This window comes from Fukomys damarensis, unplaced genomic scaffold (assembly GCF_012274545.1).
Source record: "Fukomys damarensis isolate Sample0158 unplaced genomic scaffold, DMR_v1.0_HiC HiC_scaffold_12, whole genome shotgun sequence".
Classification (NCBI taxonomy): Eukaryota; Metazoa; Chordata; class Mammalia; order Rodentia; family Bathyergidae; genus Fukomys; species Fukomys damarensis.
This window is the reverse complement of record NW_022900924.1, coordinates 255,817-282,849: the sequence shown is the minus strand read 5'-3', so window position 1 is coordinate 282,849 and position 27,033 is coordinate 255,817. Positions and strand designations below refer to the sequence as shown.

At 49.5% G+C, this 27,033-nt stretch overlaps 1 protein-coding gene across 3 annotated transcripts in view; it reads left to right on the top strand.

The window, feature by feature from the left end:
• The window catches only part of Sgsm1 (small G protein signaling modulator 1), a 76,951-nt gene that overhangs the window by 10,226 nt on the left and 39,692 nt on the right, over positions 1-27,033 (top strand). For 2 of the 3 annotated variants that reach the window (XM_010603680.2, XM_010603682.2), the window contains exons 1-11: positions 6,559-6,603; positions 10,375-10,450; positions 13,206-13,368; positions 16,269-16,421; positions 19,498-19,565; positions 19,833-19,978; positions 20,072-20,203; positions 22,311-22,435; positions 23,192-23,259; positions 24,230-24,393; positions 24,549-24,681. In XM_010603680.2, the coding sequence (XP_010601982.1) occupies positions 6,574-6,603; positions 10,375-10,450; positions 13,206-13,368; positions 16,269-16,421; positions 19,498-19,565; positions 19,833-19,978; positions 20,072-20,203; positions 22,311-22,435; positions 23,192-23,259; positions 24,230-24,393; positions 24,549-24,681 (1,258 nt within the window). In that variant the 5' untranslated portion in view covers positions 6,559-6,573. Of the gene's footprint in view, positions 1-6,558; positions 6,604-10,374; positions 10,451-13,205; positions 13,369-16,268; positions 16,422-19,497; positions 19,566-19,832; positions 19,979-20,071; positions 20,204-22,310; positions 22,436-23,191; positions 23,260-24,229; positions 24,394-24,548; positions 24,682-27,033 lie in introns of those variants that run through there. The other variant, XM_010603681.3, reaches the window with a different exon arrangement.

The following is a 27,033-nucleotide window of genomic DNA, read 5'->3' as shown; positions in this document are numbered from 1 at the left end:
GGACTCAGTTTCCTCATCTGTAAAATGGCTCTGTACCCACCTCACTGAGCTACCATGAGGATTGGGTGAAATTCATGCCCTCAAGTGTGGCACCAGCACACAATGAACACTTTATAAGCACATGCTGGTTGCTTCTACTTAAAACAAGCGTTCAGTGCTTTTACTGTGTAACAGCTATTGCATTAAGCACTTGAAATGCGCAGTGCTCTCTCAGTATTAAGGGATATGGGTTCCAAGATCCCCTGAGATCCCAAAATCCACGGATGCTCAAGTTCATTATAGACAAGGATGCGGATGTATGTAGCACCTGTCTACATTCTCTTGTACACTGTATCATCTCTAGGCTACTTCAGTGTAATGAAAGTGGTAGTTATACTGAAATACTGAGGGAATAATGTACATGTTTACTAAAGCTGAGTTTTTTTTTTTTTTCAAAATACGTTCAGTCCATGGGCAGTTGAATTTGCAGATACAGAAACCTCAGAGGTAAAGGACTGATGGATCATCTTATACCCCTGAGACACCCTAGTGTTGCCCATTTCACTGATGGGAAATCTGAGGCTGAGATTTCTTGGGCTTCCCAAGATCATATATGCAAGATCTAGAATTCTGGAAGTTGAATTCTAGAGTCAAATGCTTATAACCAAGTAGTAGCAGGGGTGATGCTAGGCGCTCAGAAAAGGGAGAACCATTAAAACCTTGGTGTGTGGCTCAGGAGAAGATAAGGGGAGGGCATGTGATTTGGCCCTGAAGACTGGGGGATTTTTCCAGAGCTGGAGACAGTAATAGTGTGTGGGAATCAAGTGGAAGGGGCTGCAAGGAGCCAAGGCCAGGCGGTAGGAACCACTGAGGTCACACAGAAGGAAGGGCAAATGGAACGAGGCTCAGGATGCAGAGATGGGGAGGGAGAAGACAGCAGGAAAAGAAGACTGGGCCCCCCTAAAACAGAATCCCCCTCCCCCACCGCCTCCTGTCCTCCCTCCTGCAGGTCTCTGTCTGTGTCTTGAAGCTTCCCAAAATACTCCAGTCTCCACCTCCATCGGCCCCTCCCATCTGTCACTGCCTGCGTGCCTCACCCATAGCAAATTAAAAAATTAACAGCTGCCAGCTCTTTCCATGTAGTACTTTTCCCTGCCACGTTGCCTTTACATCTGTTTCTTTGATGAGCTCCAGGGCAGTTCTGTGGAGGCTATTGCAGTGGTGGGAGGACAGATTTTTCTCTCTGTTTTAAAGTTGAAGAAGCTAAGATAATTAATTCTTCTTGTATTTCAGATCTTGTGCCCTCGCCACCTCGAGCAAGCCCTCCCTGTGGTTCTCATAGAGCCACATTCTTTGCGGCAGAGAGCTAGTCTCATGTTGTCGTTTACCCATTGTGTGGCTTCGTTTATCTCTTTGGTGTCTCTGGACACCCAGGAGGCACTCCAGAGATACAGAATGATTGGATGACACTTTGGGTTCACGTGTGCTTGGAAAGAGGTACTAATGGGACATATGGAAAAGGCAGCATACTTGTTTACTCTGCTTGGCGAACCCAGGGAAGCTTCCAGAAGGAGGTGATGTCTTGGCTGAAGTTTGCAACATGAGTAGCCAGCTGGAGCATCAGGGAGGGGCACCTGGTTGAAGGCAAGAGAGAGGAGCCATAGTGATGCTACCTTTGGGAACCTGGTCTGAGAGTTAGTGGACCGAGATCCCAGCCTAGGAAGGGGTCTGTACCCAGTCCTGAGGACTTGAGGTGTCTTCGAGCAGGCAGAGTGGTTGCCAAGGGGTCTTTAAGTCACCCCCACCACTTGTCCCACATGCTGTGAGTTACTTTTAATGCCACTCTGGAGAGCCTTCTCGGTCCCAGTTTAGCCATCCTGTTCTCCTCTAGTTTCTTATAGATAAAGAGTCAAGGCATCTGGGGCTACATCCCTTAGATAGGGCACTGGCTCAGCCTTGCTGACCTTCTGTCCTTTCACACTTCTGCCAGGTGCCAGCTGCCTGAGACCCAGGTGGGGCATAGGGCAGTGACCTGAGTGTAATGGAAGTAGTGGCCTGGAGGAGCAGGGCACAGCTTGGGTGACTTTAGTTGAGGCCTCCTTCCTGAGTACCAGCAGCCTTCAGTACTTCTAACCAGGCATCCCTATGGACTCAATCCAACCTGTGTCTTCCTTTAAGCTGAGAATATTTTTGTTTTTATTTTTTTATGTTTTGAAAGGGTTGTGAACACAAAAGAGACAGTGTGACCTAAACTGTGTGTGGCCTGTATATAGCTTTGCACAATTCAACAAATAAAAATAAATTGCCAGATATAGCAAATAATTCAGAATGCCCAGTTAAATTTGAATTAGAGAAACAGCCAGTGCCCCATGTAATATTGCAGACATACTTTTACTAACAATGGCTCTTTCTTAGACTGGAATTTAGATTTACAGCCATCCTATATTTTCTCTGACCGTCCTACTCCAAACCCTGAAAGATTCGCTATCTGATCTTTTATAGGTAAGCTGCTGGCTGTGGCCTTACACATGTCAGTATGATTAGGAAGGAAAGGAGCTCGGACACTGCCTGGCCAGAGCTCCCTAAGCATTAGCTGCTGTTGTTAGTGTAATCAGCATGGCTCACCAACGTATATGGAACACCTCCTGTGGTAGGTTGAGGTGTTCATGGGAGGAGATGGGCATTAGACAGGTAAACCCAGAGCTGTGTAGAGGTGTCAGCATATTAAGTCCTAAGGGAAAGGACAAGCAGAGTAGAAGGGGTAGCAGTGGCACGCCAGACAGGCTGCTCAGCAAGCCCCCCTGAGGAAGGACGTGAATGGGTCCTGAATGAAAGGGTGGGAGACGGTATCTGGGGGCTCCCACTGACCCAAAACATGCCTGGCTGCTTGGAAAATGCATCTTATGACTCACTGACGTCATGCACTGCAGCCCTTGAAGGTGGTGTGGTACCATCCCTTTTTCTCAGTGAGAAAAGTGAGCCCTAGGGTCACCCCACAAATGTCAAAGCTTGGCTTTGCATGATCCTATTTGTGTCCCTAGAGCACCTCCTGGATTTGGTGCCAGCTGTGTACTGAGTCCTGTTGGTAGCCCTCTGCTTGCATTTTCCTTAATCCTTATGACAACTCTGAATGGTGGGGCGTGCCAGTCCCATCTGGGACATAGAAGAGTAAACAGCCTGGTGTGGAGAGGCAGGGAGGCACAGTGAGGTGATTGGTGAGGTGGCAGGTCTCAGGTGGGCATGAGGGTACTTCATGCGGGCTGGTAGTAGGTAGGTGTGAGGAGGGGAGAAGAAGGGGCAGGCCCTGGAGCCCTGGGAACCCCTTTCTGGCTTCACAGACTGGTCCTGATTTCCCTCCCTGCCCTCACTCCTTCCTCAAATTAATTCTCCTTTCATGCTGTTTAAATATTTCCATGTGGAAGAAGATGGGGGGCTGGTCTCCAAACGGAGGCAGGGTGGGGCTGGGAGGGGTGGGCCAGGTGCTTAGAGGCTGGACACAGAGGAAGCCAGCTGGGCCCTAGCTGTCCTACAGGCAGGAGCTCTGGGAAGGTGGCCTAGCACTGAAGGGCTCCCTGGCAGCTGGCCAACTACTAATGCCCATGAGCACCACTGTGGACCAGGGTGGGATACTCCTTGTCTTCTCAGGATTGCAGCCATTTGTAGAGTCTTCTGCGCTTCAGGCACTCTTCACATCTCAGTAAGTCGAGATGTTGTTGTCATCTACCCCATCTTACAGGTTCTACCCGGTGCCAGAACTTCTGGGCCCTTAGCCTCTCAGCTGCCTCCTGATACCCTGTCCTTTAAGTAATTAACTGATTCTGAAGGAGTGAGCTCCCCATCATTGGAGGAATGCAAGCTGATGATGCAGGTCCCCTTAGAGTGGACTCCAGAGAGGGGTAAAAGCTTCCTGACCACTCTGACCTCTGAGACCCCTCCTTCTGCTGAAAGACACCATGAGATGAGTTGGCAGTCTTGTCATGACAACCCTGGTCTCAGTATTTCTGAGACCCCAAGTTGGGGTGGCCTGAGGGCTCCCTTCTTACAAGTTTCCCAGCACTTTGGTTATCCAGATGACTGACTGGGGGTGGAGGCAAAGTTGTAAGTCAGGACTTTGGAAAAGCCTAGGTTTAAGTACCTCCTGTGCCTTTTCTTGATTGTGTGACTGGGAAAACTGCATAGGCCCTCTAAGCTTCAGTTCGTACTTTGTTTTGTTGTTTTTGTTTGTGTTTGTTTGTTTGTTTGTGGGGTGGTGGTATTGTGAGTCAGACTCAGGTGTTTTCCTGAACCAACCACATGCTCCAGCCCTGAGCTGCACTGCCAGTCCTGGGCATATTTAGAATGAGGGTAGTAATATTCTCAAGGCGATTGAGTGAGTATTCTGTCCCTAGCACCTGGCTCATAGTAGGTGCTGAGTAAGCCTTCTCTCTCCCCTTCTGCTAGGGAATAGCAGAAGCATTTGGCTTGAAACGGCCTTTGGCTTCTGTGAGACAGGGGCCCTGGATCTGTTTCCTGCTGCATCTGCATGACCTTCGGCAGGTTATCTTTAAAAACAAACTGTGCCTCAGTTTCTCCTCTTGTGAAGTGAGATAATTTGGCAGCTCATTATTAGGATTGTTATGCTTATACATAATCCCTGGAATGCAGAGAATGGTCAAAAGGTAGTAACCTTTGTCATCATAAAATCCTGTGTGCGAGCACTGCTGGCCTGTTCACATTTATACCCACGGAGCCTCACTGCAGCCCCAAAGGACCCGCTTCATAGAAGAGCACACCGAGGTGCCAGCGATGTGACCTGGCTGGGGTGAGAGTCGCAGGTCTCTGAGGCTCGGAAGTGTGTCACCGCTCTTCTGCTCCTGGAGCTTGGCAGGATTCCTGGGTTGAAGCTTAGAAATAACACTCAGGTTACAACAAACCAGGAAATCATGCCACTGTCACTGTTCCCAAACCACCCAGGTCCTTCTGATCTGCATTGTCCAAAGTGGACAAAATCTAAGCCCACTCTTGGGAGCCTGAGAGGATGAGAGTAAGTAAGCTAGATTTTGGATCTTCCCAGGCCCTAGGCCCTTTGCCTCTGCCATCTAGTCTGGTCCATCCCCATGTGGGCTCCTCCTCAGAGTAAGCAGCAGCCTCTTTCTTCCTGCACGGAAACAGTGTCCAGTCTGCAAGAGCCTCTTCTGTGTGTGGGAGGCTGCCACCCCCGTTGCTTGTGACCAGCCATTTTAATTTCCTCTCCTGGCCTCGGGCTGGCAGCCTGTTATTAACTTCGGGTAGGAAAGTCTAGCCAGTTGCTAGGAGCCAGTGCAGGTGGAGAGGGGTTCTCCCCTGCACCCACCCTTGGTGCTGCATCTCCGTCTCCATCCCTCACCCCGTCCCAGATCCGCTCCCAGGATGAGCAGTTTGAAGCCAGATAGCAGCAGGCTCCTCACTGCTGCCATCTTCCCAGCTGTGTGACCTGGGGAGAAGGGCTCAGCTTCTCTGAGTCTCCAGATCCACAGCCATAAACACAAACCACTCTGCAGGGATTGGACTTGAGTCAGCTTGTGTATACAGTTAGGAAACTGATAGGAAATACTTTCCCCAAACTGAGTGCAGGAAGGCGAATTTAATAAAGGCAGTATTGACTACAGTAGAGGAAGGATGCTAGGAGTCCCTAAGGCAGGATGTAGCACCCCATGGCTAGTTAACAGTGGGGAGCCAGGAGCTGCTAACACCCTTAAGTCTGAAAGGAGTGGGTGAGAATTACCAGAAGGGGCCTAGCTCTATGTGGAGAGGTCCTGGACAAGAGCTCTGCTTACTTAAGTCCCTTCCGAAAGAAGCTCGAGACACTCCTGACTTTATATCCACCCATTTGTCCTCCAGGTCCTCTGTGTCCTTTTCCTTCCCTTCAGATTCTCTTAAGCATGTGCAGGAGTCACCTGAAAGGCTGGATGTACACCCCACCATTTCAGATGGAGTAGTCTCGGGGCTAAGAATTTGCATTCTCACCTGGCCCAGGTGAGGCGAACACTGCAGGACCACAAGCTGAGCAGCTCTGGCTACTGCACAGCACTTCCCTGCACTTCTTTTACCTCATCCAACCCTGGATCGTTGAACTGAAAGCCCCTCCAGCTCAGAATGGTGACTCCATCTGTGTCACTACCCATACCTGGAAATTGGTATCCAAGATCTGATAAGAGGCCGACCTCTGCCGCCTGCCCAGCTGAATTCAGGGGCACTTGCACCTGGACTTTCCTGACTTGCGCTCCAGCCTGTCAACACTGCTGCTTAGCAGTCCTGGATGGAGATGTGGTTGGCACGCAGGAGGCTGAGGAGGCATAGAAGGCCTACACCCAGCGGGGATGTGCAGAGGGGGATGTCGAGCACCATGTAGTCTCCTTAGAAACCCTGTGGGTTGGCCTGTGGGTGGCTGGAAAAACTCCTCAGCTGTCCTGAGCAGAGACACAGATACAGCAGCATCTTTACACCCAACAAGCACCGAACCTTGGGTATGGATCATCTGGGAAGGACTGAGACCTAGAAGAGGCTCTGCACATGAAGCCAGCCCTTGTCCCCCAGTAGTGGCAACTGAGTGTGTCCAGCTGCTCTCCCAGAGGCATGAGGATGATGCTAGTAACAGTGCTCATGGTGGGTGTATGAGTCTGCGAAGGCTGCTGTTTAGAGGTACACAGGCTGGGCAGCTTAAACCACAAATGTATTCTGTCATGGTTCAGAGGCTGAAGGTCTGAGATCAAGATCAGCCGATGAGGTTTCGTTCCTTCTGCTAGCAGTGAGGGACTGAATGCTCTGACCTCTCTTCTTGGCCTGTGGATGGCTGTTCTGTGTTTTCACAGTCTCTTCTCTTTACATGTGACTGTCTAAATTTCCTCTTCTTCTGAGGACCCCAATCATGTTGGGTTAGGGCCCATTTTAATGACTTCATTTTAACTTAACTTCTGTAAAGATCCAAATACTGTCACATTCTGAACTACTAGGTGTTAAGGCTCCAACATACGAATTTTGGAGAAGGGAGATAGCTCAGCCCCTCTCGGGGAAGACGAAGGATTTCAGGATCTTATTCCCAGAGGTGGAAGACGGATGATAAGGAAAGGCTGGAAGGAGGCGAAGATACCCACAGAAGTGGGGGCTGGGCGGCTAGCTCTTTGAAGCCAGAGGGGTAAACAGACCGTGAGGGCCCGTGCCAGCCTGAGGGCACCTGCTAGTTGGTGACAGAGACAGTTTAACAAGGCTGACTGCTGCCCTCATTCCTGAGCTCCGGGAGAAATTTGGGGACATGCCCAGCATTCTTCATGTTTGTATAGGGAGGACACAGGCAGCCAGCAAAAAGCCCTGCATCAGAGCCTCTCCAGGGGTGACAGGCAGATAGATGGCTGCCTCCAAGGAGCAGGGGGACATTGGTTAGAAGACAACAACCTGTCAAAGAAAGCAGCATTCACTGGGAAGGGCTGAGGCCTGTTTTGGGTGGTGGTGGTGGAGCGGGCCACATTAGCACAGACCCTGAAAGCTGGCCACTTGGCTAGGCAGGCTGGGCCATGATGCAAAGTGGATCAGCCCAGCAGAGCATCACATTTTTGTCAGCGGACAGTTGCCCATAGTCAAGTCTGGCCGTACTATTGTTCTTATGAGCAAAGCTTTATTGAAACTCACCCATGCCCGTTCGTTTACATATTGTGTGTGGCTGCTTTCACAGTAATAAAAGGGCTGTGCTGAGTAGTTGACAAGACCATATCATCCACAAGGCAGAAAAAGTTTACTTTTCAGGTCTTTACAGCACAGTGGCTGCCCTTGCTCCTGTGATGTAGGAGTTCCAGGCTTTGGAACATCCTGGTGAGCAGCCCCTTGCTCAGAGGCCCATTCCCCTCCTCTGTCATGGAGAGAGTACTATCTTGAAGCTGCTGTGATGATCCAGCGGGGTGAGACAAGCAGGAGAGAGCTTTGTGAATGAGGAGTCAAGGGAGCAAGGTCCCGACTGACCCCACCAGTGGGCGACCTGCCTGCTCTCCTGTGGCCCGTCCAGACTCGGTACACCCGTGCCACTGCCCACGTGCGACCCCAGCTCCCACGCCTGTGACCCCACCCAACAGTCGTGCCTCATCTTTTTGCCGCAGCCGCTGGCACTCACCGTTCTGTTTTCTGTCTCTGATCTGACCACTCTGGGTACCTCATAGAAGTGGAATCACGGCAGTTGTCCTCGTGTGACTGAGCACAGTGTCTCAGGTTTCATCTGTGCGTTAGCATCTGTTAGGGTTTTCTTCCTCTTTAAGGCAGAATAATGCCCATTTGTATGGAAGAACCACATTTTCTTATCCCTCCATCAGCACTGTGCTTGTTTCCACCCTTTCTTTAGTTATTGCAAATAATGTGGCTCTAAAGTGCCAGTATATAGCTACCAGTTTGAAACCTTGCTCTCAGTCCCTTGGGGGGTGTGTCCATAGGTGGACTTGCTGGATTCTATAATAAGTCTATGTTTGAATGTTTTGAGGACCTCCATACTGTTTATGGTCACAACTGCATCATTGTGTATTCCCACCAGCAGTATACCAGGGTCCTATTTCTCCATGTCCCTGACAAGCTTAATTTTTGTTTCTTGAGAGTAGTCATCCTACAAGGTTTGAGGTAGATCTCTTTGTGGTTTTGATTTTCATTTCCTAATGATTATGTGAACATCTTTTTCACGTGTTCATTTTTCATTTGTGTATCTCCAGGCAAATGCCTGTTCAAATTATCTGGCTTTTTTTTTTTTTTCATTTTTGGTTTTTTGAGACAGGGTCTCACTGTGTAGTTGAGACTGACCTGGAACTCACTATGTAGCCCAGGCTGGTCTTGAACTCACAGCGATCCTCCTGCCTCAGCCTCCTGAGTGCTGGGATTACAGGTGTGCACCACCACTCCCAGCTATCTGGCTACTTTTGATCAAATTATTTTTGAATTATAGAATTTAGTCATATATTCCAGAAATTAATTCCTTATCAGTGATCTCATTTCCAATGTTAGTTTCTATGACTGTAACAAAAGACCCAAGGAAGTCAAAATAAAGAGGGGGAGTTTTACTTTGGCTTACCAGCTCACCTTTCTGAGTCTCAGTTTCCACATCTGTAAAATGGAGCCCATTCCGTGGTCTTCGCGAGACATTTTTCTGACTTCTGAATGCTGCTGGCAGAGCCCAGCTTGAGCTTGCTGAGCTGGGTGGTCTGGAGCTGTTCACAGGCCTGGTGCTGACGTGGATGGTGTAGGGCTGAGTGCCAGCTGAGTGAGAGTGCCTCATTCTCCAGAGAATGTGGCCAGGGATGCTTTGAGCTCTGTCTTCATCGCTGAGAGGCAGTTGGAAGGGAGGGGGAGAGGAGCGATGGGATTGCACTGAGACAGTGGCCTGGGTGCACTGAGTCTGGACGGGCCCAGAAGAGCAGGCAGGTCACCCACTGGATGGGGTGAGTCGGGACCTTGCTCCCTTGACCCCTCATTAGGTCCTCATGGTGCAGAGCTGAGACAGACCTTTGAATCATCTCTTTCATTCGCCTCAGTCTGTGGTTACTAAGGACCAGAGAGAAGGGATCTGCCTGAGTCCCACGATGACTGGGCAGGCAGGATCCAAAATCCAGTGAGACAGACAGGTGTCCAGGCCAGTAGAGGGTCACCTCTGTGAACAGAGCCTTGGCTACCCTTTCCCGCTGTGTCCCCTAGGCTTGGCATACTTGGAGGCACTCAGTACTATTGAGTGAGTTTGTCTACTGAGGAAACAAACAGCCCGGGTGTCAGATCCAAGCTGGGATTGTCCTTCTCTGGGCCAGCTCTGCCTCACTGGACAAGTTGTTCAACCATGCTGAGCTTCCATTTCCCAAATCCACTTTCTAAGTCCATTTGGCAGGTGTCCCAGCAGGGGACCCACGTTGGCCCACTTCCACAGCTGATTTTCTATATAGTGCCATCCTGATTCCTTTACTGACTCACTCATTGAGGAACTGTTCAGCACCGAGTATGTGTCCGACACAGTAAACAAGGCAGGTGGGTTTCTGCCCTCAGGATTTATATTTTAGGAGGATGCAGGAGTAAGGCAGTGAAGATAGAACAAAAGCGGCGGGGAGTTCTCTGAAGGGGCCAGGCTGGGGACAAGATGAGGCTGCCTTAGTCGCTGTGGTCAGGGAAGGCCATTCTGGGTGGCATTTGAGAAGTAGCTGCCATCCATGTACCGTAGCAGCCACTGTATGCAAAAAGCCTGAACAAATTAAGAGGGAAGCGGGAAGCACGTAACTAGATAAGCCTCAGACCTGCCGATGACAGGTGATGAAGATGGGACAGAGGCCAGGTACCCGCACAGCCTAACAAGGCTCTGAGGGGCAGCACGGCTGGTGTGCACCCCTGGCCACTTTGGTGCCCCTCTCCCCTGCCTCTGCCTTCTAGGTAAAGCAGATCATGGAAGAGGCTGTCACACGCAAGTTTGTCCATGAAGACAGCAGCCACATCATCTCCTTCTGTGGTGAGTCTGTGGCCCAGCCAGGCCTCGGAAAGTGGTTCCTTCTCGGAACCCCTGAGGTGCTGCCTCAGGGAAGGTTCATCTCTGAGCCAGGGCTCTTACGTAGTGTTTTCACTGCGTGACATGGAAGTTATTCTGGGATCCCAAAGGGACTCTATTGGGAAAAACGTTTGAAGCACAACAGAGTACAAGACACAGTGAACAAAGACATCATGGGGGATTGCCTTGCCCCCTTATGGGCTCGGTTCGGGATACCCGCACCTTAAGCACAGGTGGTCTTGCCTCTGGAAAATGACCTGTGTCTTTTTCTTGCTTTGTCTGTGATGAGCACTAGATAAAGGGAGAGATGTAGATGCTTAATGAGAAGAAGAAAATAAAACCCTGATGCATCCTGAGGGGCCCCAGCAGCTGGCTCAGCACGGGAGACGGTGGGGCTCAGAGTGTGAGTCACAGTCCACTTTGCACAGCTCTGTCGTAAGGGCCAGAGAGGCCCACGCTGCTGGGTCCCACTGTAATTTGACAGCAGCTAGAGAAGCGTTTTGCGTGTATCTGAGGTCAGCATTGAGCTCATAGTCTGTGTATCCCTATCCATGCGTGGAAGTATTCTTTCCTGCTCTCTGAAACACTTTGTAATTGGAGTGTCTGATGGTGAAGAACATGCTCTAATTCCCCTTCTGTGGCCTTGGCCCCATGGAGCCACCTGAGCAAGGACACCTGGCTCACCACCAGCTTCCATCCAGACAGCTGTGCTGTCACCACCTGGGGCCCACATGCTGAGCACATTGTGACTCTGGGGCCAGAATCTCAGTTCACCCCATTTGCAGCCAGGCGCATACACACACACACACACACACACACGTATGTGTACAGCGTATAAATATATGTTTTATGTTTATATAAGTATATACCTATAATACATATTTTTACAAATGTGTTTGATTATGTATATGGTGCTTTATTTTCTCCTGGACATTTTATTTGCAAATAAAATCATGTTCATATCAAAACTTGCTAACATACTTATTAATTAAAGTCTTAAAGGAATAAAAAGATATATAATAGTTCCCTAACTCTGATCTTTTGGGTAGGAGAAATTGAATAGCACTAAATGAGACCTAAAGAATCCCACTGATGTTTCTTTTATCCGTTGTCCTTTAGTGTCATTGTCCTGAAGAATCAGACAATGTGTACGAAGCCTGAAGAGGAGATTAAAAAAATAAAAAGTACTGTGTATATATAAATTAAAGCCACACACACTTATAATTCCAGCTACTTTGGAGCCAGAGGCAGGAGGAGTGCAAGTTGGACCACAGCTTAATCAACTTAGACCCTGTCTCAAAATGAAGAAAACTAGGGGATTTAGCTCAGTGGAGCCACACCTGCCATGAACGTGCAAGGTCCTGAGTTCAGTCACCAGTACCAGGAAAAAAAACAAAAACTGAAAAATGGGTTGGGAATGTAGCTCATCGTGAAGGCCCTGGGTTCATTCCCCAGTACCACCACCACCACCACCACGGGGAAAAAAAGATTTTTAAGAGAACCTCACCCATAATATTTTAAATGTATGGGCAGATGAATCAGTTTTTAGACTTTCACTCAAAACCAAGTAATGGCTTACTCAAGGAAAGACAGACAGCCCAAAGCATGCTGCAGTTAACACATAACCGAGACCGAGCGTTCACCTTGAGGGTGGCTTGGCTCATTTGTTCTGTGAATGGTGATGACTAGAGCTCTTCCATCATGGGTTCTATAGCAAGAATTAGGTGAGGCAAATCTTGTAACTTAATGGATACACAGCAGGTGCCAAATAAGGAATAGCTTATGCTATACTTTTTCAGTAAACATGGGTTATGCACCTATTGCATACTCACACCGCAATATGCAGTAGGTAAGATAGAGGGCCCCCAGAAGCACAAGGACTGGGAGGGGGGCCTCAGCACGGTTTGAGCAGGGCCAGCTTCCTAGAAGGGCACGTTTAAGCCTCGAGAGGGAAAGTGACTCACCTGAGGTCACTCAGCAAAGTGACAGGAGAGCCCCAGCCTAAACCCAGATGATCCTGCTGTGGGCAGGGTTTCCAAGGGAAACACAGATGAGACCACTGCAGTCCTTCCCGGGGCCTTTGTGGAAACGCAGGTGTGACACGTGGCACATCCCTGGACTCGGACTGTGGGTGGCCTGGAGCAGTTCAGATTGCCTTCCAGAGCCTCGGTCCGCTTGGGAGAAGTGGGGATATTTTCCTTACTTGCTGGACATGACATTAAATGACACCCATAGATTTTAGTTGTGGTGGAATCACAGTGAGGATGATGATGCAGTTCCTTAACCCGATGAACCTCAGCAGTCAGCAGTCCAGTCTCCTCTCCCTCTGACAGAAACAATAGACATTCTTAAGCAGCCACTGTTTGCAAGGCTCTTCCTAGTACTTAGGAATTTCCAGCTGTCCTACCAGAATCCCCTTTTCACAGATGCGAATGCCAAAGCCCAGAGAGGGCCAGTCGTTGCCACAGTCACGCAGCTGGTTAGTAGCCGGCCAAGGATGTGAACAGAGATGGTGTAGACCTGGGCCACAGCTACAGGATAACCGCTGCGCTCTCTCGCCTCCCCTGAAGAGCGTGGCAGGTGGCGGGGAGGCATGTTTTTTCACTGTGATGTTGACCTGAACGCACCAATTCTGGGAGACCCGCAGATCAAGGGTCTGAGCCACACAGGTGCTGTGGGGTGTGGACAGGACGGCCTGCTGACTCCCATGTTCCCACAGCGGCAGTGGAAGCCTGTATCCTGCATGGGCTGCGTCGGCGGGCAGCTGGCTTTCTGCGCAGCAATAAGATCGCAGCTCTCTTCATGAAGGTAGGGAAGAGCTTTCCACCGGCTGAGGAGCTGAGCCACAAGGTCCAGGACCTGGAACAGCTGATTGAGAACACGTGGGTATAAACTGTCACGCGCAACATGGGACAGGTCTACCACCTTCCATAGGCCCTGCAAGGGCCCACACCTCTTGGACTGTCTTTGTTTTCTTTTCTAATCTTCAGACCTGCCGGACTCTTTTCCACCTCAGGGCCTTTGTATATGCTGTACTCTTGTATTAGTCAGCTTTCCATTGCTGGTATAAAACACCTGACATAAGTTACTTAAATGAGAAAGACTGATCTGGGTTCATGGTTTCAGAGGTTTCAGTCTGGTCACCTAGCTCCAAATTAGAAACATCAGGAAGGACATGGCAGAGGGTAGCTCCTTGCATCATGGCAGCCAGGAATCAGATCGGATGAACCTGAAGAAAGGTCACTCTGCAGAGGCGTGCCCCCAGGGACCTGCTCCCCCACCCCACACTCGTCCCTGCCTCCTTGTAGCACACTCAGCCATGCACTCGCCCATGGGTCTGGTTAGTGCCCTCGCAATCCGGTCACCGTCAGCCCTGCACCGGGCTCATCACCTGTTCTTCCAGGGCTGCTTCCTTGCCTCCTTCGCACTTCTAGCTCTGTAGGTTGCAGCCCACTTGCCACCTTCTCTTTCGTATCACCATTATTTTCTTCGCACTTGTTGGAACCTGTGGGTAGCCATTTGTGCACGTGTTTACTGCTCACTCGACTGTAACCTGTCTCCCTAAACCCCGTGAGAACAGGCAGCTCACCTGTGCCATTTCCGATTGTGTACCAAACGTGGGGCGGTGTGCAGCGTCTGGTCCATGCCCCTGATGTGATTGTTGAGTAAGTGCTGGGTGGGAGCCACACCCTGTTCAAAATGTAAAAGACTGATCTCTGCGTGAACCAGATGTAGGGCTCCTGGTTAAATCTCACACTGAAGCAGCCATTGAAGGGAAGGTGGCTTCACTCCCATCTTGGTGGCTGCTTGTGTGCTGGGGGTGGCTCAGGACTGAGTGCTGCATGAGTATCTGTTGCTGTACTTGCCCCCTGAAGTCTCAAGTGCATAGCCAAGCGCCTGACAAGGAGCCTGGCCAGGGATGGCAGATAGGGCTCAACTCCTCCTGGTGCAGGGGCTCCTGGGGGACAGTGTTGTGGAAAGCTTCTAAAGCTGTGGTTGGGCATCATGGGCAAAAATGCATAGTTGAATTGGCCATGGCTGGTACAGGCACGGCAGGGGAGGAGACAGTTACGCTGTGTGTTTCCCAGCTTGCTATTGCTGTGACCATGTGTGCCAGGCACTGTAACAAGTGGTGGCTCACACCTGTAATCTTAGCACTTGGGAATTTGAGACATGACGGTTACCACAAGTTCGAGGCCAGCCTGGTCTATAGAGTGAGGCTCTGTCTCAAAGAAATAAACCATTAATGTAACAAAATTCCTGAGATAACCAAATTATATAGAGGAAAGCTGTATTTTGATTTACAGTTTTGGAGGTTCCAGTCCATGGCTGATGGGCCCCACTGCTTTTGGGCTTATGATGAGGCAGCACGTCGTGATGGGTAGTACATGGTAGAGCAAACTGTTAACAGCCTGAATGCATAGCCAAGTGCTGTGGTTAACTAGTCAGATGCAGAAGACCAGGGGGAAGAGACCGGTCCTACAGTCCCCTTTGAGGTTATATGCTCAATAGCCTGATGCCTTCTCCTAGGCCCCCTTCTTAAAGGTTCCATCACCTCCCAACAGCACCAAGCTGGGCACCAAGCCTTTAACCCATGGTCCTTTGGGGGACATTCCAGACCCAAACCGTGGCCTGCCCTGAGTTTGCCATCTCTGCCAGGATGATCACTCCATGGAGTGAGAAGCCCCTCCCCCCTTTTCTTTCTGGTCCTTTGCCTTTTCTTGCCTACTGAGCGATGCTGGCCAGAATGCACTGTGTACAGCACTCAGGATTTGGCTCTGCCAGCTCCCTTTGGAATGACTTCCCAGCCCATCTGCTCAGCTCCCAGGTGTTCCCAGCTAACTTCTGAAAGGGCTGGGTCTCTAGGGCCTTCCACAGTGTGAGTGACTTCCCTGCCAGAGGTAAGGGAAAACCACACATTCATCTGTGCAGTCACCATTTATGGAGGTACCCGTTGAGCATCTCGTGTATGCCAGGTACTGTGCCAGGCCCTGCCCTGGAGAAACAGACAAGAAAGGTGCTCATACTTGCTACTGGATAGATTCTTAGTATTTTAATTTTGAAAGACTTGAGTTGCTTTTGTATATGCTCAAGATCACAGAGTAAAGGGAAAGACAGAAAAATGAGCAGGCTGAAGGTGCACTGCAGCTTTGGCTGGTTCTAGAAAGCTTTGTATAGGAAGAGATGGTCTTGCTGAAACAGAAAGTGAGAGGGTCATCCCAGAAATGGGGCAGAGGGGAAACTGGGGAGGAACCGCCACCCATGGAGAATCTGGCAACTGCAAAATCTGCAGGTAGCTCTGGCTGGAGCATGAACTGAGAGGGTGCTGAAGGCAAGGTCATGGAACACTCTTCTGATCATGTTAAAGACCTCGCTTCCTGGGGTGGTAGTGGGGAGTCACTAAATAAAGGCTCTATAACCCAGCAGGAAGAGAGAGAGCAAAAGAGTGAAGGGGAAGAAGAAAAGACAGGGAGAGAAGATTGAAGGAGTGGGGAAAGACTTAGAGGAAGAAGAGAAGAGAGGGCCCTGAGGTAGGCGAAGGAAGGAGAGGAGAGACTGGTCAGGACCCGGCACGCCTGTCAGTGGTGTGTGGAGGTGGGTTTAGCCACATCTTCGCACTCACTGGGCATTACTGCCTTTCTACTTCTTGACCCATTTGCTAGGAGCCCTGTGAGTTCTTACTGTTTATCTGCCGCTCCTTCACTTCCTTGAGACAGTGAACATTTCCCACTTGCTTACCTGGTCTGTCTTTGTGTCCACCCTCCTCCTGCTGCTCTCGAAGGAGGAACCAGATCCAGGGCCTCCAGGAGAACATGCGGAAGCTTCCAAAGCTGCCCAGCCTGTCCCCACTCGCCATCAAGCATCTGTGGATCCGCACAGCCTTGTTTGAGAAGGTCCTGGACAAAATTGTGCATTACCTGGTGGAAAACAGCAGGTGAGCAAGGGAAGCTGCACACCTGGTGCACCCTGCCTCCCCCTAGTGGCATTTCTCAGAATTACGCCCTCTCGCACAGAGCCACTTTCTTGCTCTCCTGGACAGGCTCTTGGGTTGGAAGGTGCTTGTATATAAATCTCCTGGATCTTTGACCCTGACCTAGTCTGGCTCAGACACTCGGGAAGATTCAGATCGTCACTAACAGTGCACAGGATGCAGAGTTAGGTCAGGTACAGGAACCTTGAGTTTCTTCCTTCTCCTGTGGGTTAGCACTTGATAACCTGTAGGAGAGCTGCTTAGCCTTTTGCTCCTTGTTGTCCCTTTGGCAAATGGCAGAAGGATTGGTGTCACTCCCAAGAAATGAGGAAGGGGTTTAGTAGGTAGTATTTAGAAAATTCAGTGATGCCTTTTTACGTGTTCTCTCCTACTTCAGATAGATCGGATATATAAGTTTTATTGTACACATTTCTTTGGCCAGCATCCATCCATTTATCTGATAAATGTTTAATGTGCACCTCCTATGTACTGGGGACTAACTTAGATGTTGGGGATACAGTAGTACTGCCCGTCCTATTGCAGAGCTTGGCTATTCAGGAACAGCGGAGAGCCACTGACTAATCTATATTGTAATGTGAGAATCTCCGTGGCTAATCTGCCTTTCCAGCCAGAGAGAGCGAAAAATCTAAAGGAGTTGCTGTTGTAGGACAGTGGTGAAGTGTTTCATTTCCTGGGTTCAATACCTAGCCCTGAGGGGAAAAAAGAAAAAGACAAGAAATCTGAATTTCCCCATCTTTCATTTTATGAAAGTGCTTCTTTAACCACATGTTCATGACAGTGGGTTTTACTATTAATTTTTAATTCTTTGCCCCTTTACTAAGAAAATGTGTATGATCGATAATGTATGTTAAATGTTCCAAGGGGATGTGGCGGTGGTTTGTTGCGGTTTTGATTTTTCACTATTGGGGTTTGGACCCACAGCCTCCCCAGTAAGCTGCATTTCCAGCTCTTTTTTTTTAAGTTTGAGGCAGGATCTCAACTAAATTGCCTAGGCTAAGCTTAAACTTGTGACCCTACTACCTCAGCCTCCCAGAGTGGCAGGATTCCAGGCCTGCACTGCCTCACACGGCTTGTATTGGTGTCCAGTCCCTTCCAGGTGGCCAGGGAAAGTGTTTGGGAAGGAGTTGTGTTCCAAGGGAATGATGCAGGCAGGGAGTAGGGAAAGAGTGCTCCTGGTAGAAGTAACAGCAGGCACACAGGCCTAGAGGAGGGAGAGAGGCTGAAAGAAACCTGAGCTTGAAATCTCCACTTAACCTCTCTTCCTTCTAGTAAGCTCTAATGTGTCTGTGCCCCTGGCTGTGAACAGTCCTGCTGAATAAGTCGGTCACATTTGAGCAGCAGTGTCAGCCTGTTATTTTTTTCATTTTATTTTGAATTTTAAATTTCTGAGATTCTAAGTTGCAAAATTAGTACAGAGAGTACAAATCTGCTAACTCCGGTGATTATATCTTATATAACAGCAGTATAGTTATCAAAACCGAGATACTGATCTTAGCATGGTCCTTTTTTTTTTTTGTACCAGGGATTGAATTCAGGACCTTGCATTTGAGAGGTAGGCATGGTGCTTCTGAGCTAAATCCCTGGCCTTTGGCATGGTGCTATTAACAGCTTTTATTTGCAGATCTCTTTGTATGAGACTTTTCTGTTTGTTTGTTTATTTGTTGGGCATACAGTTAAATGAGCCTTTAACTCACAGATGACTTTGTCTGGCCAGCACCACAATCAGGGTACAGAATCATTCTAGAGAAACCCCAAAGAAATTCCCTTAGGCTGCTTTAATAGTCACGTCTTTTCCCGACCCTGCCTGCCATTTTTAGAGCAGCATTTCCAAGGCCTGTGATCACTGTCTTGATGTTTGGAATGAGACTCAGGTGGCAGCAAAGCAGGAAGTATCTCAGGTGTTACGTTCAGATTTGACTTCCAAATGCAGAACCTTGATATTGAGCAAGTTCGAGGTGAGTCAGCTCTGCTTCATCCAGTATTCTGCCAGATAGAAGATTTCTCTGGGGTTAGATTACAATGACATTGGCACCATTTAGTGAGGACTGCCTGGCATTGGGCTCTGTGTTCTATAAGCAGGTGATTGTTCAGTCTTTCCAGCAACCAGGCAGATGAATTCTGTTGTTCCTCTCATTTCATAGCTGAGGACACTGAATCTCAGAGAAGCCATGCAGTTGCCTAGCGGCGCACAGTACGGTGGAGAGTGTTGAGCTGGACTTCCTCCCAGTCTGTCTGGCTTTAGATCCTGTGTCCTTCACCCCCTGCTGTATGATAGTAATAGTTAAGTTAGCTGGGTGTAACCTAAGACTGCATCTGCCTGCTGTGTGACCTCTAGCAAGCACTTTACTTCTCTGGGTGTGAGATTGTTAGGGGATCAGAACAAGATCCTTTCCAACTTTGAAATTCTCTTAGTTTCTAATTTATACAAGTTTTCAAGGAATTAGAAAACATTACACAAAAACTCATACCTGAATTCATTGCATTGATTACATCACATAAGCCATATTTCAGGGCACCCTTTAATCTTTTCTTTTTGTATGGGGGATTGAACTTGGATCCTTGCGCTTGCGAGGCAGGCAGAGGAACTACTGAGCTAGTAGATCCCCAGCCCCTCAGGGTACTCTTTGAGCATCTCGGGGCAGTACTATCAGCCTTAGCTACCAGACAGGATGGCCTGTTAGCACAGCCTTTGAGTACATGTTGCAGTTGAAGAGCATTTTATTGCCTCAAGAGTAGCAGAGCCGACTTTATCTGCACCTTTAAGTGACTTGCTATATCCAACAGAAGTAGATTGAATCTGTTCTCTCAGTCACATATTAACAGGTGCTTACCAAGCATCATGTTTAATACCTTTCTCTTGTGTAGCTCGGAAGTCCTACCACTGCCCTACAAGATACATTGTAGACAGGCAGCTAAGCCGCTGAGCATTCCTCGGTGACATGGGGGGACTGAAGCTAGTCTTCCGGTTGTGTCCTCTGGTGCTCTCCATCTGAACCTGTGTGTCCTTTGCTCTCACCAGTAAATACTATGAGAAGGAAGCACTCCTGATGGACCCTGTGGATGGCCCGATTCTCGCTTCTCTCCTGGGTATGTGGTCCAGTGCTCAGAGATCCCTGTGGACCTCTGGTCTCAGGTCTCAGACACCACCTGAGGGCCCCTCTCCTCTCCAGCTTTACCCATCAAAACGTGTGTTCACTGTCTCTTGCTCTCAGGACCTTGTTTCGGTCTCTTCTTTGCAGGCTGTAGGACTTCCTGACTAAAGGGGATGGGGAATGGAATGGGTGGTCCATCCCATAATAGGTAGGAGGGTGGACCTTTGGGGACTTCAGGTACCCAGCCCCGTGTGCTCCACAGTGGGGCCCTGTGCCCTGGAGTACACCAAGATGAAGACTGCAGACCACTTCTGGACTGACCCTTCGGCTGACGAGCTGGTCCAGAGGCACCGCATCCACAGCTCGCACTTGCGGCAAGACTCACCCACCAAGCGTCCGGCCCTCTGTGTGAGTAGACAGAGGGACCCGGGGACGAGGAATGGGGTAGGAGCCCTGACGCCCACTCCAGGGCCATCCCTCTGTCTCCTGTCACACTACCAGATCCAGAAGAGGCATTCAAGTGGCAGCATGGATGACCGGCCGTCCCTCTCTGCGCGCGACTATGTGGAGTCCCTGCACCAGAACTCTCGAGCCACCCTGCTCTATGGCAAGAACAATGTTCTGGTTCAGCCGGTGAGAGCTCGTGGTGGGCCCGGATCTGCCTCTGAGGGTTTTGGCTTCATGTCACAGAGGAAGAGTTTTCTTCTGGCCTCAGGTTGCACGTCCGTTCCTACAGCATCCACCCACCCTCCTGTTTGTTCACCCGTCTACCAGTAACTCCATCCAGCCATCCGTCCAGCCAGCAGTCTTGTCTCCCAGCCAGCCAGCTCCCTTCCACGCTCCACACACGCCCGTTCTCCTTCCCTTACATCCACCCATTGGTTCGTGCATCTGTTCATATTCATGTACCCATCTTTATACCCATTCTTCCATCCATCCAGTTGTCTTATGTGTTTTCTAGTCCATCTCTCCACCCTACCTCTCCAAGGCTAAGAAGCCATGAATTTAAGATGCTCCTTTTCACATAACCATCAAGGAATCAAAAATGCCATTTAGATTATATAGAGGTTTTTCCACTACTTGCAAATTTTCATCTTACCTTTTCTGATTCTTTGTTTGTTTGTTGAGGCAGGGTCTCACTATGTAGCCCAGGCTGGCAACAAATTCACAATGATCCTTCTGCCTCAGCCTCATCTTACCCTTTTTGAAACATTCTTTGACACTTATTTAGACATAGGGAGGCTTTTTTTTTTTTTGGTCTTTGCATCACACACTGTTCTTCCAATAGAAAGTGTAGGAGAAAATATAATTTGAAGCACTTTAAGATACTCCTGAAGTGTCTCCATACTTCAGAGTTCAATCTTCTGTATCACTTGCTGATTTAGAGTCATTGAGGTTCTAATTTTTCAACATATAGTACTGTTTTCTGTTGTATCAAGAGGAGAGCGCAACATGATAGCAGTGGGTCAGATGTGACCCTCCACTTGTTTTTTTGAAACATAGATGTTGCCACTTGTTTATGCATTGTGTATGACTATTTTCAGGCTATGGTGGTGGGTAAGTAGTTCCAGCTGAGGCTGTATGGCTCATAAAGCCTAACGTATTCCATCTGTCCCTTTACACTGAAGTTTGGTTTCCCCTGACCCAAAAGAGCAACAAGTGCAGCATATATTGTAAGAATGTCCACTCTCATCTCTCAGAGATCCAGGTGTGAGGTCCTAGCAAGCAGTGGCTGGCTGCTTTGTAGGGCACTCTGGAGCGTGGGCACCCTGCAGGGATGAAGACTGTGCCTGTGTCACGAGTGTCGCACTAGTACTGCACAGCTCTGAGCACAGCCTATGCCACAATAACTTTTCAATTCAGAGCTGAGTCACAGGCTAATCCTGTGGAAGACATCTAGAATAGCATCTGTTCTCAATGTGAATAATAACCATGCCCAAAACTTGGCTGATGTGACAACAGTGTGCACAGCTATGACCGAGTTTGTGTGAGATCACACAGTACAACTGCGTCAGTTGTGAAAGGTCACTGACTATAACATCGTGTCACAGGGTTTATTAAGTGCTCTGCTCCCTCATGCAGGGGTGTAGCACATGTAGTTCTCTTGTGATCGTGTGCATGGTGACTGAGCCAAGCTCACTGTAGTCCTCGTCCTATCTTCTATTGCTAGGGTGAATTTGGTGAAGGAACCGCTTCCTTCACATATGAGGAATGTTGACCCTGCCCTCCCTACCCAGTTGCTGGGGATAAAATAAAATGAGTAAGGAGCCCTTCAGGCACTTTCTGGGAAGGCAGAGGCCTGAATGCTGGATCAGTGCAGTAAGGGTGCTTGGGAAATAGGTTTTGGTGTAGAACTCACTTGCCACCTCTTCTTTCATAGGATTGGCAACGTAAATGCCTTGTTTTGAAAAGGATGACATTAGGAAAGACATAGCCCTCCTCCTGGTTCTAAAGGGACAGTGAAGCAAGGCCCCTCGGACCCAGAAGGGAGGCTAAGTGTGACAGTGTGGGGGTGGGTGGTTCTCTCAGCAGGACTCTACACTGTATCCTGGAGGCCTTTCCAGAAGGCTTTCCTTAGCTGAGCCACCGGGAATGATACTTGGGGTCTTCCACATGTCCATTGCCTTGAATAACTGAACCATTTAATTCCAGTTCCACATCCTTGAGTCAGAGGGGCCAGGACCTATGTCCCCTGGGTCTCCAGCGCTATGGCCAGGTCTGAGTGCTCCTCTCTCTGCAGAGGGATGACATGGAGGCTGTGCCAGGGTACCTGTCCCTGCACCAGACAGCTGACATTATGACCCTGAAATGGACACCCAACCAGCTGATGAACGGCTCTGTGGGGGACCTGGACTATGAGAAAAGGTGGGGTACTGTGTTCATTGTATGTCCCCCGAGTCTCTTTACTTTGCTTGCCACAGGGAAGTTTCCTTGGAGGGAGATTATTTCCTAGCCCTGGCCACTGTGCCTGGTGATTACAGGGCTACCTCGCTCAGCCTCCCTGCAACTGTAGCCTCGGTGGTTGAGGGAGAGACTCAGGAGCATGCACAGACCACCTGGAAGAGTGTTAGGGTGTGGAAGTTAGGAATTTCCCCGGCCAGTGCAGACAGAAAAGTCTTTCCAAAGGTCTTGTAAGCCTGCAAATGACAAGACACTCCCCAGGCTCCGACTGCTCTCACATCACTTAGCTGAAGGGTAGCAGGAGTTGTCAGCCAGCGTGTGGTCCCCAAGCCTGTGTCTTCACTGACACCTGTGAGGTGAGGTACAAGACTCAGCAAACGTGTTGGAGTCACACTAGGAAGAAATGCTATGCCAGGGCTCCCTCCTGCAGACAGGACACAGGTATCTGTCACCCAGCCTGCAGGGCTGGCCATGCACCCCTAATCCTCACGTATTACTTGGAATATGATACATCCGGAAGTACGTATCTCTAAAAAGTAAGGGCTTTTTCAAAGAAACAGCCACAAGATGGTTGTGTTCTGTTAAATATCAAGCCTGTGATTCACATTTAGGCCTCGGAGCAATGGCTAACGCTTTCTGAGCTGGGTAGAGGAGTGCTTGGGAGGGCTTCTGACATCCTGAACTACTCTCACAAGGCAGTCACACCCCCTCCCGTTCTAGCGTCTACTGGGACTATGCCATGACCATCCGCCTGGAGGAGATTGTCTACCTGCACTGCCACCAGCAAGGTAAGAGCTGCGGGACCGCGAGGCCCGGCTGAGTGTCCTCGGTCCCCTTCCTGCCTCTGACCCTGAATATTTGTTAGCAGCATGAGAGTATAGGGGGTGACCAGCATCACTTGTGCAACCTCGAGCCAGTGACTGCCTCTCTGGGCTGGGTGTCACCCTCTACAAAGTGAGGGTGCCAGTGAATCAGTCATTGTAACAACCTGGGGATGGGGTGACATCACTCCCACCTTAGCAGTGAAGAAGCAGCTGGACACAGAGTAGTCAGCACAGCCTGTAAGCTCTAGAGCCTGTAGTTGAACCCAGGTCTTTTATGCTTCCAGTCAGTGCTCTGCTGACAGGGATGAGTCATCTCAGCGTTCCTTTAAAGGCTGATAGTCAGAACGAGCAGAGTCATCTTGCTGTAGAAAACAAGTGGTCTGTGCCTCACCGAGGCTTGAAACCCAGCCTTTAATAAGATAGCCCTGGTTTCAGATTCAGGTTCTGCCTCATACTTGTTCTGTGATTTTGGGAGGTTACTTAGCCTCTCTGAGACTTGGTTTCATTATTTGTGAAATAAGCAATGATTGATAGGAAAAATAATAGAACTTCTAGGGATATTGTGAATATTACAATAAGACAGTGCTTCTAACGTGCTGTGCTGGCACACAGGTAGTGCTCACTGTATTAACCACGGCAGACAACAGTGGCCCTGGGAAGGGGGAATCTTACGTCTGAAAGCCTCCATACAAAGAGAGGATTCTCGAGTAACATCGGGTGTTTGGGGGCCTCCTTTTTCCGTTGGTGGGTAACATTCTTCGCCTTGTCCCTTCTTTTCCCAAACAGTCATGGCTGGTAGTAGGTTGCAAAGTTCTCAGGACCCAGATCCTGAGAGGAGGACCCCTTTGTGGCTTGGCACCCTCAGAGCATGTGTTTTCAGAGTGCCTTATGTGGTGACTTCCTGCTGATCTCCTCTGGCCTCTTGCTTTGGCAGTGGACAGTGGTGGGACAGTGGTGCTAGTCAGCCAGGATGGCATCCAGAGGCCACCCTTCCGCTTCCCTAAGGGCGGTCACCTCCTCCAGTTCCTCTCATGCCTGGAGAATGGGCTGCTTCCCCATGGTCAGCTCGACCCACCACTCTGGTCCCAACGGGGCAAGGTGAGTGGTTGGGAAGCTTGGGAGGGCTGCTGTGGGGAGAAGTCCTCCTTGCCTTGGGACCTGAGTCTCAGGCACTGCCGTAGAGACCCTTGGGCTGGGCAGGCTGTGGGAGCAGGTATTCCCTAGGGACCTTGCATTGAAACCAGCTCTTTTAGGGCAAGGTGTTTCCCAAACTGCGGAAGCGAAGCCCCCAGGGTTCTTCTGAATCCACATCTTCAGACAAGGAGGATGATGAGGCCACAGATTATGTGTTCCGGATCATCTATCCCGGCATGCAGTCTGAGTTTGGTAAGCTTCCCTGTCCCCATGCCCTGGGCCCACCTGTTCACGGAGCCTGGTGACTGTTCCCAGTGCTTGAGACACAGGGGGATCTGGAATCAGGAGGTAGTCTTTCGGCAACCTCACTGTCCCCCAAACTGAGAACAAATAATCATTCTGTACGTGACTGATAAAGATGCTGCTGGGCAGCAGGTGACAGCATGGCGGTGGTGACGTAGGTTCTGGAATCCTGGCTGAACTTGGACAAGTGCTTGATGCCACTGTTTCCTCATCTGTAAAGTGGGGATGTTCTTAGCACCTGTTAGTATTGCTCTGAGGGTTAAAGAAAGTAAGGCATCTGGCACACAGAGTACTGGAGTGCCCATTGTTATTATATGCCTCTCGTCAGTGGCAGAGTTTGGACTGGTGTGGTGCAGGCTTGGGGGCAGGTCTGTTTCTCAGGTTGGCCTGTGTTTTCACCCGTGATGTTCCCTCGTGGCCAGTTGGCAGCACAGCTTTGTGTCTTGAATCACCTAAGTGTGAGAATTTTCCCATCTATCCCTGCCTGATATCAGAGCCCCGAGTGCTGCCGGCCTCTGTGTGGTACCAGTGTGAGAATGTGGTACTCAGACCCCATACCAAGGCTTTTCCAGCCCTGTGCTGACAAGGTGCCTTTAGTGAGGGTGAAATCCCCAGAATGCTCCACAGGCTTGTCGTGTTCATAAGAACCTTCTTACCCCAACCAAAATGGATATGCCTTACAAGCCAATCACTGAAGAGGGACAGGCCCCTGTACCTGCCTTTGCAGGAAGCTCCTCCGTCACCCAGATTCTCAGCCAACAAATAATTTCTCCTGAGAGGCAGTTGGTGCCAGACCTATCTGGAGGCTCTTCATGTTGTCCCGTTGTAGCTTGACGTGGCCAGAGGAACAGATGCCACTTCTGTCCCCCCCAGCACTTGGCATTTCCCATCCTGGCCATGCCGTTCACCTGCCAGCTGCCTGCCTCAGTGTCTCTGCCATGAAGGTCCCTTCTCAGGAGCGTGTCACATTGGCAGTAATGGGAATCACTGTCTCCCTGGCCATCCCTCAGCCTGTCACCCCGCAGGAGAGCAAAGTCTGAAGTATGTCTTCTGCACCGTCACCCAGAGGTCCTGTAGGGATTACAACAGGGCACAATTTTCCCTCCTTGAAAACTGCTGGTTTAGAGAAAAGAGCACGCAGCAGCGCCTCTGCAGTATGGTCATGTGACTCATCTGTCCAGGGCTCATTTCCTGCTCTGGAGAAAGGAGACGACAGCACTCCCCACTCGAGATCATATTTGGAGGGTTAGCGTGATGCCTCATAAAACCTGACGTGGGCCTAGTGCTTGGCACATGCTCAGTCACAGGCGTTTCCCCTTCTTCTCTGGGGAGGAAAAGACAGGTTCTAAAGCAGTGCTGGTAAACCTTCTAGAGCTTCCAATATACAAACATCCCACTGTGGCCTGCGTGCCGTAAGTCCACCGCCACTTTTCTAAAGCATATGGACAGATGCGCAATCAGACAGTCATTTCAGGCTCCTCTGCCGTTGAGCTTGTCTCTGCTGTTTGGCAGCCACAAGCTACCTGTGCCTACTGAGCCCATCTTCTGTGGCCAGGGGACCCGAGATGTACTGCAGGTATAAAACATAGGGTTGGGAAAACCTCATGGTGGACCCTTGACTTATGAACTCAGTTGGCAGAAAGCTGGTTGTAACTAAGTCAGTACAGCTGAGATCTGGATGTTTACCTGGGTACACACTATAGATAGCAGAGGCAAATGAATCTTCTGTTAACTTGAGGGTCCACTGTATATGCAAAAAAAAAAAAAAAAAAGAATCCAGGATACCTTGTTAGTAATTCTATATTGATTATATGTTAAAAAGGTGACACTTTGGATATAGTGGGTGAAACACTCTATTGTCAGAATCTGTCTCATGTTTCTTTTTTACTTGTTTAATATGGCTCCGGGACAGTTTCAAAGTACATATGTGGCTCTATCCCATTTCTTTTGGACAATGCTGGGCTGAGGCTAAATTTCTGAGCCTCACTATGGCTGACATGGGACAAATAATTCTTCGTGTGCGGGCTTGTCCTGTGCCATGTAGGGTGATGCGCAACATCTCCAATCTCCCACCGTGACATTCCATGAGCATTCAGCAATGCTTGCGTTGTGACAGCCAGAAATGTCTCTGCACTTCACGGGAAAGGCCCCAGTTGAAAACAAACAATGTGTGAAGAGTTGGGAGCCAATGGGAAAACAGTAAAGGGGTCATGAGGAAGAGCTCAGAGTCAAATCTCCTGGTTTACAATCTCAGCTCCTCCGCTTAACCAGCTTAAACATTCCGTGCCTCGGTTTGATAAT